This window comes from Scardinius erythrophthalmus (genome assembly GCF_964197995.2).
Source record: "Scardinius erythrophthalmus genome assembly, chromosome: 24".
Classification (NCBI taxonomy): Eukaryota; Metazoa; Chordata; class Actinopteri; order Cypriniformes; family Leuciscidae; genus Scardinius; species Scardinius erythrophthalmus.
The window spans coordinates 20,284,756-20,303,722 of NC_138244.1; the positions used below are offsets into that span (position 1 = coordinate 20,284,756).

The 18,967-nt window shown below is 35.2% G+C and overlaps 1 protein-coding gene across 5 annotated transcripts in view; it reads left to right on the top strand.

Annotated features, from left to right (window-relative positions):
* Positions 1–2,474: 2,474 nt before the first annotated feature.
* The window catches only part of fbxo31 (F-box protein 31), an 81,049-nt gene continuing 64,556 nt past the window's right edge, over positions 2,475–18,967 (top strand). Inside the window, exons 1-10 of one of the 5 annotated variants that reach the window (XR_014029367.1) lie at positions 2,475–2,984; positions 4,927–4,998; positions 7,353–7,439; positions 10,392–10,468; positions 11,415–11,582; positions 11,661–11,735; positions 13,271–13,380; positions 13,512–13,665; positions 16,165–16,502; positions 17,636–17,900. Coding sequence is in view for 4 of the 5 variants with exons in the window: in XM_081355660.1 (XP_081211786.1) it covers positions 2,576–2,984; positions 4,927–4,998; positions 7,353–7,439; positions 10,392–10,468; positions 11,415–11,582; positions 11,661–11,735; positions 13,271–13,380; positions 13,512–13,665; positions 16,165–16,502; positions 17,636–17,858 (1,713 nt within the window). In the remaining variant the exon portion in view is untranslated. Of the gene's footprint in view, positions 2,985–4,926; positions 4,999–7,352; positions 7,440–10,391; positions 10,469–11,414; positions 11,583–11,660; positions 11,736–13,270; positions 13,381–13,511; positions 13,666–16,164; positions 16,503–17,635; positions 18,683–18,967 lie in introns of those variants that run through there. The other 4 variants (XM_081355660.1, XM_081355661.1, XM_081355662.1 and 1 more) reach the window with 4 other exon arrangements.

Below are 18,967 nucleotides of genomic sequence, written 5' to 3' on the forward strand. Positions count from 1 at the left end.
AGCTGTTCTCGGCGGGGTACATGAGCGCTGAGCGCCCGGTGATCCCTGGATCTCACAACTTCGAAACCGTCAGAAAACATTTTTAAAATGGCGCTCTCTTTATAAATAAACCACAGATTTGAGCTTTACACAACTACATTGTCGACTGAAAAACTCTTAAAACTACATTTCGTGACACAGTAACAGTAGTATTTTTAAATTTCGCGGCCTTTCTCCTCTGAAAATATGTGAAAGAAGGGTAGGCTGTCGACTTCCGGGCTTTGCGGTCGTCGGAGGACCCCTCCTCCTTCAACCGGGTAGGAAGGATCCTAAGGAGGATGTAGACCCTGAATTTGGACACAGCCATTATGTCCACTACTGTACAGTGGACAAAAGTCTATTCTTGGGTCCCAGGAGGATATAATTTGTACGAATAATTGAACAAAAATATAGATCAAATAAAGTAGTTTACCATATTGCAGCACAGGTGAGTCTTCCGTTTGTTAACTTAACTGTTGAAATTAAGTTGTCTGTCTGAATAAACCAATGTCAATGTAAATGTTTGTTCCTCGTTGCTACGGAAACAGGCCAGGGCTGCCAACTCTCACGCATTGAGCGTGAGACTCACGCAATTGACACTTTTCACACGCTCTCACGACACACATCCATTTTCTCACGCACAAAAAAATTGCGGAGCAAAGAGGTACTTTTAATATTAAACTAATTCTCAGCTCTTAGATTCCGTCAATTTTATTACGAAATTCAGACAAAAATACGTTTGGCGCTTGTAAATGTGACGTGACAGATCGCTGAGCGCCTCAGTTCAAGAGCACGTGAACCGATCATCTGTTACTTTTTATTTAAAGATGCAGTACAACTTACCGAAAGTATACATAATATCGAACAATTAGTGTTTTTCAACCACAGAAAGAGGTCAATATAACAGTAGGAGAACAATTATGTCACATAACGTTACATTTACCTCAGGAAAGCCATTTAATGACCATAGCATGTTAACTGAATAGAAAAAATAGCTAGAGAGGAGATTTTGCTGAGCACTATATTACACATTTATTATATTTTTACTTATGTCATTAAATAATTGTTATTATAACAAAAACTACATTATATTTAATTTAATTTGTTATTTTTAACCTTTAATAATACCAGCAGATTGGGCCCTCTAAATAACATTTTAAATAAACATGTATCCAAATTAGTCAATATTGAATCAAAATCGGAATCAAATCACAAGAATGGAATTGAAATCTTGAAATTTTTGTCAAGCAATAATAAAAACTGTATCCTACCAGTCATTGTACAATGTAAACATTGTAACATGTTGTCTCTAAACTTCATAAAATTCTATTTAGTTACCAAATGTTTTGAAAATCACAATTACACTTATTGTGATGCAATATTTGTTTTGACATATGTTGCTGACTCACTCGACAGGCAGAAATGATATAATTAGGCTGTTAAAACTGGAGTGCACAGTTGTGTTACTTTTCTCAGCGCTGATGAGTCATCAAGAGTTAGTTGAGGACGATTGACCAATTACAGTCGTTTGTGGTGGCAGGATATTTTAATCAATGTGCAGTAATCACTTTAGTAATTATTTAAACGGTAATGTGTTTTATATTATAACAACACATTTTGACAAACAAACTTATCCAGTGAAAGTAAAATAAATAATAAATAAAAATTCACGAATTGTTATTCGTGTTTTTTTTTTGTTTGTTTTTTTTACTTTTTTTTAGCCGACAGCGCCCCCTACAGGATAATAATTGTACAGTACTTTTAATCCCATTCGGTCTCAATCTCAATCTCATCAATTTTATTTCGCTGACCAAATAACACACAAAAACAACGAATGCGTTTTAACAATTTAAAACTGATATCTACATTGTTATAACCTGTTAACTGCTTTAGTGTTTACTTTTGTTATAACTTAGTTGAAATCCAATCGTCTGATTTCTGAAGGATCAAGTGACACTGAAGACTGGAGTAACGATGCTGAATGTTCAGCTTTACATCAAAGGAACAAATTACATTTTAAAGTATATTCAAATAGAAAATCGTTATTTTAAATTGTAATAATATTTCACAATATAACAGTTTTTTTTCTGTATTTTTGATCAAATAAATGCAGGCTTGATGAGGATAAGAGACTTCTTTCAAAAACATAAAAAATAATTATGTTTCCAAACTTTTGACCGGTACTACATACGAAGTTATAATCTTGATTTCCTCCCCAATGTTTACATTTCTGCTAATCACAAATTTGCGCACATTTTGACCAGCAGATGTCGCTAGCATGCGGTTTTTCGAAACAAAATATCACGAGAAAAATATTATTTCTTTTTAATATATATATTTTTGTCATTGCTTTTAAACCTAGCTTTAAATATTTAAAAAATATATATGTTTAATGTAAATATTCTTGCTAACCTTCTGTAACCAATGACGTCAACAGTGCAAGGCGTCACGTGAAGACGCCCAGGCACGTGCACGCGCACGCACACGCACGCCCCGGAGGAGCTCTGCAGAACAGGTGACTGACTGACAGCAGTGGTTGTGCGGTGATGATGACGTAATGTTGCTACAGATGGCGGTGTGTGCCAGGCTCTGTGGAGTGGGTCAGTCGCGGCGGTGCCGGAGGCGCCAGAGGCACAGCCAGGATCCGAACAGCGACTCCGAGGTGGACATGGACGAGGAAGAGGAAGAGGAGAGGGTCGTGGGCAAAATGAAAGACGAGCCCAATGGCAGCAGCAGCTGTCAGAATAGGCGCGGCGCGGGGCCTAGCGCAGCCGGGGGACTCTGCGGTTCTGCGGGCTCTGCTGGGCCTCCACACCCGCAGTCACTGCTGGATCTTCCGCCGGAGCTTCTGGTGCAGATCTTCTCTTCTCTGCCTGGCACTGCGCTGCCCAACCTGGCGCTGGTGTGCAAGAAAATCAGGCAGATTCTGAACACGGAAACAATCTGGAGGAGAAGATGCACAGAGGGTAATGATGTGGAAAACCATTTGGGTTCTATATTGTGGCTTTCTTCTTTTCAGTCGACATATATGAAGTGGCACCGACTCATAAACACAAACACAACACACACACACACACACACACACACACACACACACACACACACACAGATGTGTAGGCTATATTATGACACCGACTCATAAACAACACACACACACACACACACACACACACACACACACACACACACACACACACACACACACACACACACACACACACACGTATGTGTAAATGAGTCTTGTGCCATGACGGTCATTGTTTTGCCTGGATTTATAATTTTATTCAAAACTACATTAAAAATGTAATTCTAACAGATAATGACTTGAATGGACATCTATGATGAGCATGTTGTTGTTGTTTTTCAATCAAAACATTAATTTGATTTTTTTTTTTTTTTTTGGGACCTAAAGTCAGAAATGTTTTGGTGGTGTAATCAACCAGAAATTGTCAAATTTGATAAGTGAGACGTGATCCTGGATCAACATATTTTGTTGATACTTGAACAACACTCATATTTGTATGTGAGTGTGTGTAGGTGTGTGTATAAAACCTGACATTCCTGAAAAAATAGATGTTGTAAGGAGTTTTTTATAATCTTTTATTATTATTATTAATTAATTAAATTATTACAAAAAATAATTATTATTTCTTATTTGTAATTATTTATTATTTATACAATATTTGAAAAACATTTTCCTTTCATTTCATATGATCAGAAAACGATATAACAGAAACAGAAATGACCTTTTTTTAACATTGTGACTAAAACGTCATATTTTTTTTTACATATTTTGACCGTCTCACATAATGATTGAGTTGTGTACACTCACATGTAATCACTTATAGAGTCATTCAAATAATTTTTTTCTTTTAGAAAATCTTATATGTTTATTTTTTTATAGTATGACACCAACATTAATACAAATATTAAACCATTTCGAGCCCGATTCAGACCCTGACAGTGTCATCGAACAAGAGGATTGTGCTGAACAGATTTCAAGCACAGACTTTACAAGCACAGGACGTTTAATGTTCAGGAACAGAGTTAAAAATACATTTTAACCTCTTAAGTTCGTCAGCCTTAGTAGAAAGCTTTCTTGAGGTGTAAAAAAACAGAGATTAGATAAATTAGATTAGAGATTAGATAACAACTCTTCCTCTTCTCTAAAGCAGCCTGTTTATGCTCAAACAGCAACATTACTCACTAACTAAACTTAAAAAAAGAAATCATAATCAAGGACCCCTTTAAAAGGCTGTCTAGATAGGCTACTTCTTGAGATATTTCATATGCACACGTAGTAAAAATTCATGTATTTTACTTTAATGTGTTTGCCTGTCAGTGTGTTGCTATGGAATGAAATGCATGATGTACACACTGGACTGGTGCATAAGTCAAGCGATTGGCCAAAACTGTTGGTGGGGAAAGTCCTGATAAAATATTCAGGGTCTGGATTCACAGACATGGCTTAGATAATGCCAGGATTAGGCTTTAGTTCACATTTAAAGAAAAAGAGAAACTGGTGTGCATCTTGAAACAAAACAATAGCACATATTTTAAGATGTGTCTGTGCAAGTCGCTTCCAGCTCAAACATGCCTTTTAGTCTGGGACTGTGTGCTGATATGTGAACCTGTGCGGGTGTCACTTGTCTTATCTCAGTTATTACAGTTATTACACAACCATCTGTTTAACGGGCCCTAACACCACTGCAATAATAGAATAAAGTTGAATAGAGTACAGTGGGACAGAATACTATAAACTTATGTTGATCATCTGCTTAAAAGTTTGCACAGGAACTATGTGCATTCAATTTTATTCTGAAATGTACGATACTAAATAGACCAGTAAGTTAGTTGACATGTTTTTGGTCTAGATGATTGTTTTATTTGTTTTCCCTCTTCTTTCAGAATTCGGGATGAGGGATGACCTGCGGAAGATGGAGACTGTGGGTATGTCGAGCCGAGATCTGTATGTGAAACGTAAGTAAATCTACTGTAACCACAAAAGCCTCCTATTTCGCCAGTCCCAATGAATTTTAGGTAATTTAAGGATAGTTCCCCCAAAAATGAACATTCTGTCATCATTTACTTCCAAACCTGTTAGACTTTTGTTCATGTTCGGAACACAAAAGAAGATATTTTAATGAAATCTGAGCGATTTCTGTCCTTTCATTGAAAGAAAGCTATGCAACTACCAATTTTATTCGTCAAAAATTTCATAAAGAGATTAGCCTGGCTAACGTCAGACCTCTTTCTCATTGAGACGTGGTCTGGGAACCACATGTTCATTTTCTCGTATTTGAGGCGTGGTTTACGAATGCCCAGAGCCGTTTATTGGGCGATACGAATGTCTATCAAATGCGCCTGTACGTAGCTCATAGCCAATCGTTTCAGTTATACCAGATGACGTATGTAGAGCGACAGAAATTCGACGAGGATGAAGACGAAATAAACTTGCGTTCTGAACTACTTAGAACACTATCTAAGGCTGCATCGAAAGGTAACTTCGCATCTGCTGCCATGTTGGACCCATAAGATATGAACAAACTGCTTCGGTGTGTCGCATAGACGTCGTCATCGTCTTGCTGCTCCCTTCCCGTTCTGTGATTGGTTCCTTTTTGAGGGGAAAATCTGGTCCATGGTGTCCAGGTTGCCTAGCAGCGGGAATAAAATCGAGGCAGCATGGGGAAACCCAGGCTATAAAGAGATCGTAAAACTAGTCCATATGATTTGAGCGGTTTAGTCCAAATTTTCTGAAGAGACTCGATCACTTTATATGATGAAGAGATTTAATTTAGGCTTTTATTCACATATAAACATTCATCAACGCACACATCAGTTGTGATAAACAGAAGCTCAAGCATGTTCGCTTGACGTGCGAGAACCAATGAGGTTCACTCTCGAGTTACGCAGCACGTTTGAGCTTCAGCAAGAACCAGAGTCAGAATCTGCCCAGAGTCACTCTGGATCTGCCATAACCAATCGCTAACCTTTGGTCGTGACGTAACCCTACAACTCAAACTAACGCACGACATCAACGTCATCGTTCTCAGCCACTCCCTCTGTTCGCTGATTGGGCCGCCAAAAATTTGGCCGGAGAAAACCAAAGAATACACCACAATCCCAGACGTAGTACTGAAGGGAAATAAAATTGAGCGGAAGTACGCAGGAGGGCGGAGCCAGGCTATGTTTAAATGTGAATAAAAGCCTAAATCTGTTCGTATAAAGCGATCGTGTCTCTATGGAGAATGTGGACTAAACCGCTCAATTCATATTGATTAGTTAGTTTTACGATCTCGTTATGAAGTTTTTGAAGTGTGAAAGTTGTAGTTGTGTAGCTGTCAATGAAGGGACAAAAATATCTCGGATTTCATTAAATATATCTTCATTTGTGTTCCGAAGATAAACGAAAATTTTACAGGTTTGGAATGATATGCGGGCAAGTACATTTTCATTTTTGGGTGAATAAATCTGTAAATACACAAGTTTTTACACATTTTCTGTTTTTCAGTTTTTTAGTATGGTTTAAATTTGAGTAATTTTGTTATGTGCTTTTGTCATTTTCTTTAACAGATGGACAGTCTGTTGTGATTTTCGTCTATATAGCTTTCATTTAGTCTTATTTCAGTTTCTTTTATTAATTTTAGTACTTCTACGTATTTTATTACAGTTCGTAGCCAAAGCAACATTTCTACATTTTGTTTCAAGTTCTTTTTAGTTTAAGATTTTCATGTAGTACAAATGTTTCATATTATATCAGCATTATTTAAATTTACGATTTGTAAAAGTTTTAGTTTTAGTAAACACTGGAACTCCCGTCTGCCATTGTTTGGTCAAACAGGTAATCAACTATAATCAACCTAGTGATCTGCAAAAATCCTGATTCCTGACAAATCCCTGCAGACTGCAGCATCTAGAACCTAATGTCTTTCTTTCTAAATGCCATGTAGAATTTTCAACAAAAAACAGATCTGTTAATGTAATGCTGTTGCTCCACCTCATTCCATGCCATTTGTCATGTCATTTTTCTCAATGCATTTTACGTTTACTTTAGTTCACGAAAGACAGATTTATGGTCAGTTAAACCAACTTTGTTTGGGTGGTTTGTTTAACTTTAGTAACTATGTTGGTTTAAACCAAAAATATTTCAGCAGGTGAAACCATGCATGCTTAGTGCTTATAGGAAAATTAAACATTAATATAAGATATAACATTAATTAATATAAACATTAATTTTCACTTGCGTATGCGAGTGTCATTCTCACACTGTCAGCTATTGTCCTCCTTTGCCTCTCCTCTCTTCCTGTGGCGCACTCACCTGCGTACCTCTCCAGGTGTGAACCCGCAGGTGAAGTCGGGACGCTTTATGAAGCTCCTCCCTGATTATGAGCATATGGACTATCGGGACGTGTACACACACTGTATGTACTGTTTGTGTGAGAAGGCTTTGTGGTGGGGGATCCAAATCACTGCCTGTGAAGGTGCTGGTTGAAGATGCTCTTTGCTAATGATGTTTTGTTCCAGGTTCATTGCAAGTTAAACTGTCGGAACATGATATCCATCAACAAAATATAAAAATAATTAAAGTGCCTATTATGTTATTCTAAAGGTTCCTTATTTAGTTTTAAGGTCTCCTACAATAGGTTTAAATGCATCCAAAATAACATATATTGCAGCATCACCTCTTTTTTTTCTCATTTGTTCTGATTGGTCAGATGACCCAGTCTATTGTGATTGGTCTAATCAGATGGCCCCTTGAGCAGGAGGTTTCTAAGTAGTATGTTTTTATTTAGTTTGTCGTACGTACATATTAAATGAGATTTAAGGGTGGGTGAAAGCAGATGTTGTTTGCGGGCAGCCAATGGAGACCACAGGCTAGCATTATGCAAATTTGTTACAAACCTACACAGGTTTGTGCAGGAAATGAGACTGGAATTACTGAAGACTCATTTCGGGCAGTTCAGAATCGTAATTTTAGTTAGTTGCCAAGGCAACATTTTGAATTAAGGAGAGTATTTCAATAGCCAAAAACAATTTTTAATAGTTTTAGTTGTAGTTATTCAACAGTGTGTCACAGATTCTTAACTTATTTTGAACATGGAACATTCCTTTAAGGCTGAATCCCAGTTTGCATAGTTCTACTGCGCACTAAAAGTGTTTACTTCACTGGTGATGGGAAAGTGCATACTTTTAAGTGTGTAGTCACCGCTATCATGACCGACTGACTTCAGGGAACTACACTAACCTTTTCCACTGGTGGCACTTGCGCTACTAACTTTTTCAGTTACTGGCGCAAAACATGATTTGGTCGCACAAATTGTTTATAGTAAGCCGCTCTGAATAATAATGAACAATAATGAAACTGTATTGCATACAGATGTGCTTTTTATTTTACTTGCCATCTTTTAAAGCACATGCCTTCTTGTTTTTGTTTTCTTTAACATTGGTTGGGATAGATTTACTGCAATAGAAGATCAGATACAGTACACAACAAATTGCGACCCAATACAGTACACAACAAAGTGCAAAATGGATTTCAACATGCTATGGTTGGCACAGATGGGCAGACTCCTGAACTCTTAAGTAGTGATGCACCGATGTGAAAATTGTGGCCGATACCGATAATAACCGATATTAATATTGCTGTTATGGCCGATATCGATATCTCTGTATAGAAAACAAATTGACTGATAATCAAATAAAGAGAAATTTTCCAAAACATTTTTTTTTTTTTTTTTTTTTTACACTTTAGAAATGACTTGTGTTGGGCACCTTTACCTGTGTGCAAAATATGTCACACATCGGACACACATGCATTATATTGCATTGCATTGCATATAATGTGTGCTGGTCTAAAATTAAGAAACCCCTAGAAAACAGTAAAAAAAACAAAGGAAAAAAAAAAAACACCAACAACAAAAAAAAAAAAACAGGTGTACAATAAAGATAGGCTACTTAATTTATTATTCCAATAACCAAATATGACACTAAATAGCACAGGGAAAGGGACTTCTATTTGTGACGTGCTGTCTTTGCATTTGAACATTGCACATTTTAAACAGGACAGGCATTAGCTGCATAAATGTTAGCCATACAAACATATTTATATAAAACAGTTGACAATGAATAGAATGGAGTCCAATAATAGCATAACGAATCACTTATTCTAAAAATAATATCAAGTAGTAGGCTAAGTTTGACGAATCCGACATATAACGAGGGCTGTGTTGTAAAACGTCCGTCATTTAACGAATTTTAAAAACACGGATGGATAATACAATATGCTTTCCGACATTTTGACAGAAAAAAACCCAAGCAAGAACAAAATTTAAACTATAGCCCGTCAATTTTCATTTTACAATTATCTTCTATCTGTGTGCGCGCGCGCGTCCGTATTAGTGAGAGAGAGAGAGCTCGCGAGTCGCGCAGATACAATGGTACGTTTTAATCTAAGTAACGGTCGCGGGGCTGAAGCCAACTTGATGTGTTGAATGCTCAGAGCACGTTATAAAACGTATTCTTAAAATACACATTTCTGTTTTAATAAATGCTCGTAGTAAATCATAGCACATTGCCTAAAACATAGGTACAAAAATAATCAGTGATACATTTGCGACCCATTAAAAATTTTGGTCGCAATGGCATTTCAAAAGGTCGCATATGCGACCATTTTGGTCGCAGTGTAGTTCCCTGGACTTATTACCATCATACATGTTGTAACCTTGTTACATTATTCATTCATCTATTTAAATTCATTACACTAAGACACATTATTACTTTTTATATATATTTAAATTGTGGTTTAGCATTACATTTCCTGCCTTTTTTTTTTTTTTTAGTTTTCTGTAGCACAAGGATTTGTGGTTAATATTAGCTACAAGCATATATTATTCCACTGGAAATAATACTTCCTGTATCTTTGGCTATTTTTTGCAATGTACCGATTTGGAACTTATTTAGTTTGGATAGTATGCATATTGGGACACTGCCTTGTTTGGGACAAATTGATCTAATAGCAGCACAAGGGCGGCTTCTGCTGAGCGCCTTTGCATGTGTGTGTCCTGCATGCGTGTGTGATAGACACAGGATGGCAAGGGCTGCGCTAACATCAGCTGACTGTGTGAGATGCAGATGAATTAAAAGTGACCAAACATGGATAAGTTTTAGCCCTCTAACTCCAGGAATTTTTTATTTGGTTTCCAAGTTGCATGGCAAAAAAAGTTGCATATACTCACACACTCAACATGAATTCATGAGTTCATGCAGAAATGCCCTTGCGGTGATATCACCCCATCTAACGTTCTTCTGGGTTTGTTCTGTGTTGTATGCATATTTGTGACACACAAATGTCATGATTTGTATTTGTTTTCTAGTGTTACATCCCTATAGACACATCCTGGGTCTCTGGCAGCCTGATATCGGCCCCTATGGAGGACTGCTGAATGTGGTGGTAAGACTAAGATCACAAACAAAAAAAGATTAAAATTTGAAATTATACTTGCAGATAATATAATATTAATGAAATAAAGGCCACTTAAAGAGAGTAGACTTTTATGACTTTGTTTCTTAACACACTTAAGTACACTTTTAAAAAGTCGACTTGTCAGTCAAGTTAAAAGTTTTACTTTAAAATAGTTTTTAAATCATTGTTTTATTGATCTACACTTTAACCATGGACAATACAACTATAGCCGCGTTTCCATTACCCTTCAAATTGCGCAAATTGAAATTGCGAATTGAAAATACGCTCAATGGAAACGCGTCAATTTTGCAAAAACGTAAAAAAGTTTTGACGCTCGCATGAGGTGGTTTTTCAGGCAATTCGAAAAAGAAATATTTCGCAAAACTGCAATGGAAACAGAAAAAATGACGTTTTAATCACATAACATCGGTTAATGGAAACGCCGTCATTTCGCTATAGTTTTTAATCAATATTTAGAAAAAATGGCAAAAGTTTTGCGCAAATCTTTAATGGAAACGCGGCTTATGAAATTATAAATAAAGATGTACTTGAGTCCCAAATAAGTTGGTAAAAAAGCACTCTAAATTTAATTTAAATTGAAACTAATACATTTTAACTGAATTGCAAATTAACATTGTCTAATTGTCTGTAAACATAACAATTATTTCACACTTACTGTAAGTATATTTTTTGAAAGTATATTGTTTCTATAAAAAGTGAATATGTGTAAAAGTGAAATGCATAAGTGTACTACCTTTTACAAGGGACTGTCGGACAAGTGAAACTAATTTATTAAAAAAAAACCTCTGAATCAAATACAATTATAGTACAATATTATAGTACAATATATATATGACCACACACAGTTAAATGTACAAGTGACAAGTGTACCATATTTTAGATGTGTAACTCTTTCTTGCTTTGATAATTTTAGGTTGATGGTCTATTCATCATAGGCTGGATGTATTTACCACCCCATGATCCTCGTGTGGAGGACCCCATGCGTAGACGGCCCCTTTTCCGTATACATATGTGGGAGAAAAACAAAGCCACAGTAGAATGTATGTACGGACACAAGGGCCCTCATAAAGGAGACATTCAGGTAAAATGTACCATAATAAAATAAAATAATGGACAAATTTTGCCACAGTTTTTACAAAAAATTGACCTTTTTTTCCAGACTGTGAAGAAAGATGAATTTTCCACCAAATGCAACCAGACCGATCACCATCGGATGCCTGGAGGAAGGCAAGAGGTACAGTAGGAAACTGGTGCTGGTCCAACAGATTTATATTTACAGAAACCTGTCAAAATTAAAGTTTTATGGTTCAACACTTAAGACATAATTAAGACTTAAACATTAATATTGTTGGGTAAAAAATATAGATATACATGTGAACTGATATCTTCCGTTTTACTACTTCACAAAATGAAAATGAATGAACATCAGAAGGTATGTTTAAAGATCAAGTACAACTTAAAAATCCATATCATATCACATTTGATCACTCGATTTCAACCACGGAAAGACATCATTAAAACAGCTTGTAAACAACATAACATAATGTTACCTCAGAAAATCAATTAATGTCCAAAAACTTGTTAGTCAGCTAAAAAAAAGCAGCATTTTGCTAAATATATGCACCAGATTGCATATTCCAGGGCTCCAGACTGTGACCAAATGTTCACATTATGCTACCTTTTTTCTTGCCGGTGCATTCATTTCTGTTGCATATGAGAAACATCAAACGGCAAACTAAACAAAAGTGAAAAGAAACCAGCGCAAACTCAGAACTGGTACTTACAGGCCGATCTCGATCATGCGACACTGTTACTACACAGTGCTGGGAGATCCAGTGAAAAACCCTGTTAATAACATTGCAGCGAGATCCAGTGAGAAGCATTCAAATTCGGCACAGAATTCTGTTATAAACCACAGATATCAGATCAAATAGCGCTGACCTTGAAACCAGGAGAAACATTGTGCCCTGAACGAACAAGTTATAGAAGGCTTTTCAATCCACAAATCACCGACATTCACCGTGGATTTAATGTAGCAATGCTAAATGTAATCATGGTATTGTGGCTGAAAACTGTAGGTTTCTTTTGAGAGTGAAATTCCAGCACTTTTCAAAGGGCTTTCAAGTGCTTCCCACCTTTTCAAGCACTTCGAAGCACAAAGCAAAGAAAGAAACATAAGGCAGTTTTGATTTATATGCTGTTTAATGTTGATGATTGCATTATTTTACATATGCATCTGCTTACATATAAAATTGCTCGTTTCTGCTGCTTCTTTGCCTGTGTTTTGATCTGGAGACACTGCACTCGTTCAGAAGATGTGTCACAGCGCCTCCTACCGTTTAATAGTGAAAACACAGAAAGCTGTTAAATCTCGTCAATGGCAGGGAAGCGTTTACTCATTAAAGTCGAGAACTCGTCAATGGAGGGGAAGAGTTAAATTACCTATATGATGACAAATACTGAATACTTACCATTAGTAATGTAATTTTACAGTTGTACTGTAAAATAATATTTTCTTTAAAAACTCTTGATTTTTTATTTTACAGTACGAGTTACAATACTCATATTTTTACAATAATAATCGGTTACACTTTATTTTAAGGTGACGGTTACATTGTACTTACTCAAATAAGTACTGAGTAATATGAATTAACTGCATGTAATTACTGTTAGGGTTAGTTACTTGTAATTATGCATACCCTCTTTTATTTCTTCATATCACACAACATGTATGTAAATATGGCGTACCTCATCCGTGTGCTTGTGCAGGAATTCAGAACGTGGTTGGAGGAGGAATGGGGACGAACGCTGGAGGACATTTTCCACGAGCACATGCAGGAGTTGATCCTCATGAAGTTCATTTACACCAGCCAATACGAGCAAGTCTTCTTCATGTCCTCTTTTCCCCCCCTAAAAATTCTCTGTGTAGCAACTAACACTTTCATCTCCCCAGTTACGTTTCCTGTCAGATGTGTTTCGTGTGTTTTAAATACATGTTTGTTGGTTTCAGTAATTGCCTGACATACCGGCGGATCTATCTGCCCCCGTGCCTCCCCTCAGACCTCCTGCAGCCGGGCCTCTTCAAAGGGACGTATGGCAGTCACGGCCTGGAGATCATCATGCTGAGCTTCCATGGCTCCAAGGCCAAAGCCACCAAACTTACTGTGAGTTTGATATCCAGAGGTATAGCTGTCATGATGGCAGGCAATCATCACAGGAGGAAATTGTATTTGTTGTTAATTTATTGTTGACTCTAAGCATGGAAACATATTGAAGATTCAAGTTTCTGGGCATAAAGTTTGAATTAGCACAAGCTGTTGACACACTAAGGCTGCGTCAGGTAATTACTGCACAACCGCTAAGAAAGTTTGTTCTATATAGTATGAATGTGTGTTGGACGAATGTAATCTGGACGTACTATATTTGGCATGTTGTCACTCTCATGTGACATACCAGCGTCAGTTACGCCGCCTCACCTTACAATTATAAAACACTCACCCTTTTTGCCTACTCTTTTATGAGGACTGTGAATTCAGACATGCCTCTTTTGTCACACACTATTTTCCACCTGTAATATAGTAGGGAAGTAGTTGTAGGATTTTGTTTTTTTATGACATTTTGTTATACAGTACCAGTCAAAAGTTTGGAAACATTACTATTTTTAATGTTTTTGAAAGAAGTCTCTTATGCTCATCAAGCCTGCAGTTAAAAAAAAAAAAAAAAAAAAAAAAAAAAAACAGTAATATTATGAAATATTATTACAATTTAAAATAATGGTTCTCTTTTTTAATATATTTTAATATGTAATTTATTTTTGTGATGCAAAGCTGAATTTTCATCAGCAAGTACTCCAGTCTTTGGTGTCTTATGATCCTTCAGAAATCATTCTAATATGCTGATTTGATACTCAGTAATTATCAATGATGGAAACAGTTGTGCTGTTTAATATATATTTTTGGAATACTTTTTTCAGGATTCATTGATGAGTAAAACGTTAACAGCATTTATTTATAAAAACAGCATTTATTCAAAATAAAAACATTTCTAACAATGTAAATCGTTACCATCACCTTTTATCAATTTAACGCATCCTTGTTGAATTAAAGTACTAATTTCTTAAAAAAAAAATAGTTATTGTTCCCAAACTTTTGAACGGTAGTGTATATTGTTACAAAAGATTTCTATTCTAAATAAATACAGTTCTTTTTAAAACTTTTTATTCATCAAATAATCCTGAAAAAAGTATCTCAGGTTATAAAAAATATATTAAACAGCACAACTGTTTCCATCATTGATAATTACTGAGTATCAAATCATCATATTAGAATGATTTCTGAAGGATCATAAGACACCAAAGACTGGAGTACTTGCTGATGAAAATTCAGCTTTGCATCACAAAAATAAAATACATTTTAAAGTATATTAAAAAAGAGAACCATTATTTTAAATTGTAATAATATTTCATAATATTACTGTTGTTTTTTTTGTTTTTGTTTTTTTAACTGCAGGCTTGATGAGCATAAGAGACTTCTTTCAAAAACATTAAAAATAGTAAAAAATGTTATATATATATATATATATAAAAATCTTTCAAAATGCTGTTTTTCATACTTCTACTACTAATAATATTATCTAAAGTAATAGTATTTTTAAAAAGTTATTATGAATGGTTTATAATTTAAATAATAATAAACAGTAATTTTATATAAATAATAATGTAGCCTATTCAATTCTGAATAATTTATTTAAAAAAATATAAAAACAAAGTTAAGCATTTTTACTACATTTTAACATTTAAATAATATATTTCTATACATTATCATAGTTTATAAGTTTAATAGTTAATAATCATTATTATGTTGTTATTGTTACATATATATATATATATATATATATATACATATATATATACATATACATATTAGATTAGACATAAGAAATAAAACATTTAAATACAATTAATAAATTATTTGTTAGTATTTGTTAAATGTAATATTTGCATATAAAAAATAAATAAATTGATTTAAACATTATTGTTTATTATTTTTCATAAGTAATAATAAAAACATAATTATTTATAATTCTAAGAATTATATTTATCATTATTTTTCCACAATATTAGTGGCTCGATAGTTGGAATTTCAATAGTTGGAAATTTGACCTTTCACATTCAGGAATATCAGGAGAAAAAGTTGAGTGCCAGTGCTACCAGATTTTACCAGTAGGTGTACAATCAGGTGTTAATGTAAATTTTTATAAATGTAAATCTCTCTCTCTCTCTCTCTCTCTCTCTCTCTCTCTCTCTCTCTCTCTCTCTCTCTCTCTCTCTCTCTCTCTCTCTCTCTCTCTCTCTCTCTCTCTCTCTCTCTCTCTCTCTTTTTGTCTGAAATTATGTCTGAAATGTTTTCAACTCAAGTATTCAATGCTTAAATGTGTGAAATGAAGGCCTCCAATACAAGCACCGTATTTACAGTGTTCACTTTTATGTTTCCATATTGTTTCTAAACCGAATAATACATAATAAATGAATAAATAACATAAATATCATATTTTCCCCAAAGTGTCCAGCTCTTAAACTTTACAAAGGTTCAAGCTAAGGTTCGAACAACATCTACATTATGTTTTATTTTGCTTGTTGATCACCTCACTTGTTTGTTTTCTAGGGGGATCCCAATGTGCCAGCAGGTCAGCTGACGTTAGAAATAGACCTGAACCGGCCGGTGCGTCTACCAGACCTGGAGACCCAGCGCAACATGGAAGAGCTGTCTCGTCTGGTGCGGGGGGTGCACGAGGAGGTGCGGGGGGTGCACGAGGAGGCCCAGGGCGGTTCACAGGGCCAGAACACCCCAGCAGAGGCTGCAGAGGGGGCGGAGGGCTCAGATTCAGCGCCCCCTGCTGGAGCGGAGGGGGTCGAGTCGGGAGAACCTGAACCTCAGCCTTTTGTGCTGCCTCTGGGAGTCATGGCCCGTAATGAAGTGTACCCTCGCACCTGCAAGATGTGGTGAGTGCCGTATCCTGAGTAAGTAAGTAAAGATTTATTTATAAAGCACCTTTTAAAACAGTGTTTACAGAAGAGAAATACATGATACAAAACATACATACACGTATGGAAATAAGATAGTCAAGTCACCTTCATTTATATGGCACTTTTAACATTATAGACTGTTTCAAAGCAGCTTTACAGTGATAACATATCGAAATAGTAAAATGACTAAGTTCGTGGTACCCTTATCTAAATGTAAGAGTCAGAGAGCCTCTAATTTCTAATTTCATTTAATCTTAAACATTAAATATTCTAAACATTATATAAGGATTATTAATTCAGGCATGCACCAATATATGAACTTAATTTACATTTTAAAGTTAATGTACATTTTAGTTTAATAATATTGATTCATTTATTATTCATTTTATTATATTTATATATTGTAAATACTTATATTTGATTAAAAATAGGCGAATTAAACTATTAAAATCAATTTACAATTTTAATTTGTTAAAGTGAATAACTTTATATTTTTATTTTGTCTATACAAAATAAATATTATTTATGACAAATTATATTATTATAATATCAACTTATATACCAATTTTATTTTTTTATTGTTAATGGATAATTATTATAGCCCATATAAAAATAATAGAAAATGGAAAAGAAAATGATTCAAAATGTATTAAGTTTAATTAAATTAAAAATGTATATTACTTAGTATATTATTATATACATTTTTAGATAATATATTATTATAATTTATATGTAATATTTGAATAATCTGTTAAACTGAATAATTCTATATTGTTATTTTATGTATTTACAATATACAATTTTATTTATATGACATAAGTATATTATATTATATATTTCTATACAGAAATGCTACCCCCCCAAAAAAATTCGAATAAATTAAATATTTAAATAAATGTAAATTGTAAAAGTTAATTATTATATGAAATATTTTATATATATATAAAACATTAATATAAAGTACACTTGAAAATGATTTAAAATGTAATAAATATAATTAACTTTATAAATATAATTATTAAATTAATAATATTAATTAGTATGAATTAAATCGAGGCAATCATTTTAAATAGTTTTATTCAAATCTGGATTTTCTTTCCTTCCTTCAGTTTTTATGGAACAGGCTTGATCGCTGGCCACGGCTTCACGAGTCCAGAGCGCACGCCGGGTCTGTTCGTCCTGTTCGACGGCGACCGCTTCGGCTTCATCTGGCTGGAGCTCAAGTCCTTCAGCCTGTACAGCCGGCTGAGCGACCAGCTGACCCACGCTCAGGCTCCCAGCATGCAGCGCTTCGAGGCCATGCTCCGCAACATGCAGTCGTGGACGTCCTGATAGCCAACCTCACACTACTGTAGCCATCAGGCACACACTCTGGTATTACGCTCTCCGCCAGACACACACAAACACACACACTCCCGCTTGCATCCGCACAGCTGTATCCACAGCCACACGCCCATACGGTTGTATTATATTAGGCCTTTCTTATCAGCTTTTTAATTAAGTTATTTTTGTAACCTGGAAATGGCGACGAAGATGACGACAATGTGAAACTCACCCGTATACTCTGCTGAGCGTGCCTCTGATACCTTTATCAGACTCTAAATCCTGTGGTTTTGTGCTTGAGAAAAATACTTTAAGCGCTCGTCTTCAGTGTGGCGACACCTGCGGTTGCTTTTAATGGATTTTATCCAGTTTACTACTTCTGTTTTTCTTTATTTACAACTGCTTCCATTTTTTCGCCAACTTTCATTGAAAACGGATGACTTCCAGACGCTTTGTCAATGTTTTCACCCCATGTATGTATAACATTCAAGAAAACAGCCAGAATCTCTTTACTTTATATTTATCACACTGTTAAAGTTCCAAGCGAGTAGCTGATTGGTTATCCGCCAAATTTGACGACCATGACGACTGTCTCATTTCCTCATGATAGTGATTCTGTTCATCTAGCTGTGCAGCTCTCTTCCAAGTGCTCTTCCCTACGCAGACGTTTATCAGAGGCAGAATTCCTCTGAATATACTTTTGTATTTGACTGCAGCATTACTAGCAATTGAAAATGGAAAAAAGAAATCACTATAATGTAAAGTGAATATATATGTAAATGCATTGGAAATATTTAAACATTTATCAATATATTTCAGCTTTGTTTAAGGATGATTGTATATATGATCGATGAACTAATTTAAGTATTATCGCCTGTGTTTACAAGTTGAGTGATAATTGTTTCAAGTGGAATATTCTCCTAGAATTGGCTGTTTACGTGGACTGACATCGTACAACTATTGATTTTATTCCAAATAAGATGTAGTTCAAGCTGTTTGCATAACTATTTTAATCATATTTCAAAGCATTTGTGGAAACATGCCAATTTAATCAATCAAAATTGATCCTATGTACCTCAGTTTCTCAATTCCCAGTGGATAACATCAAGTCCCGCCCT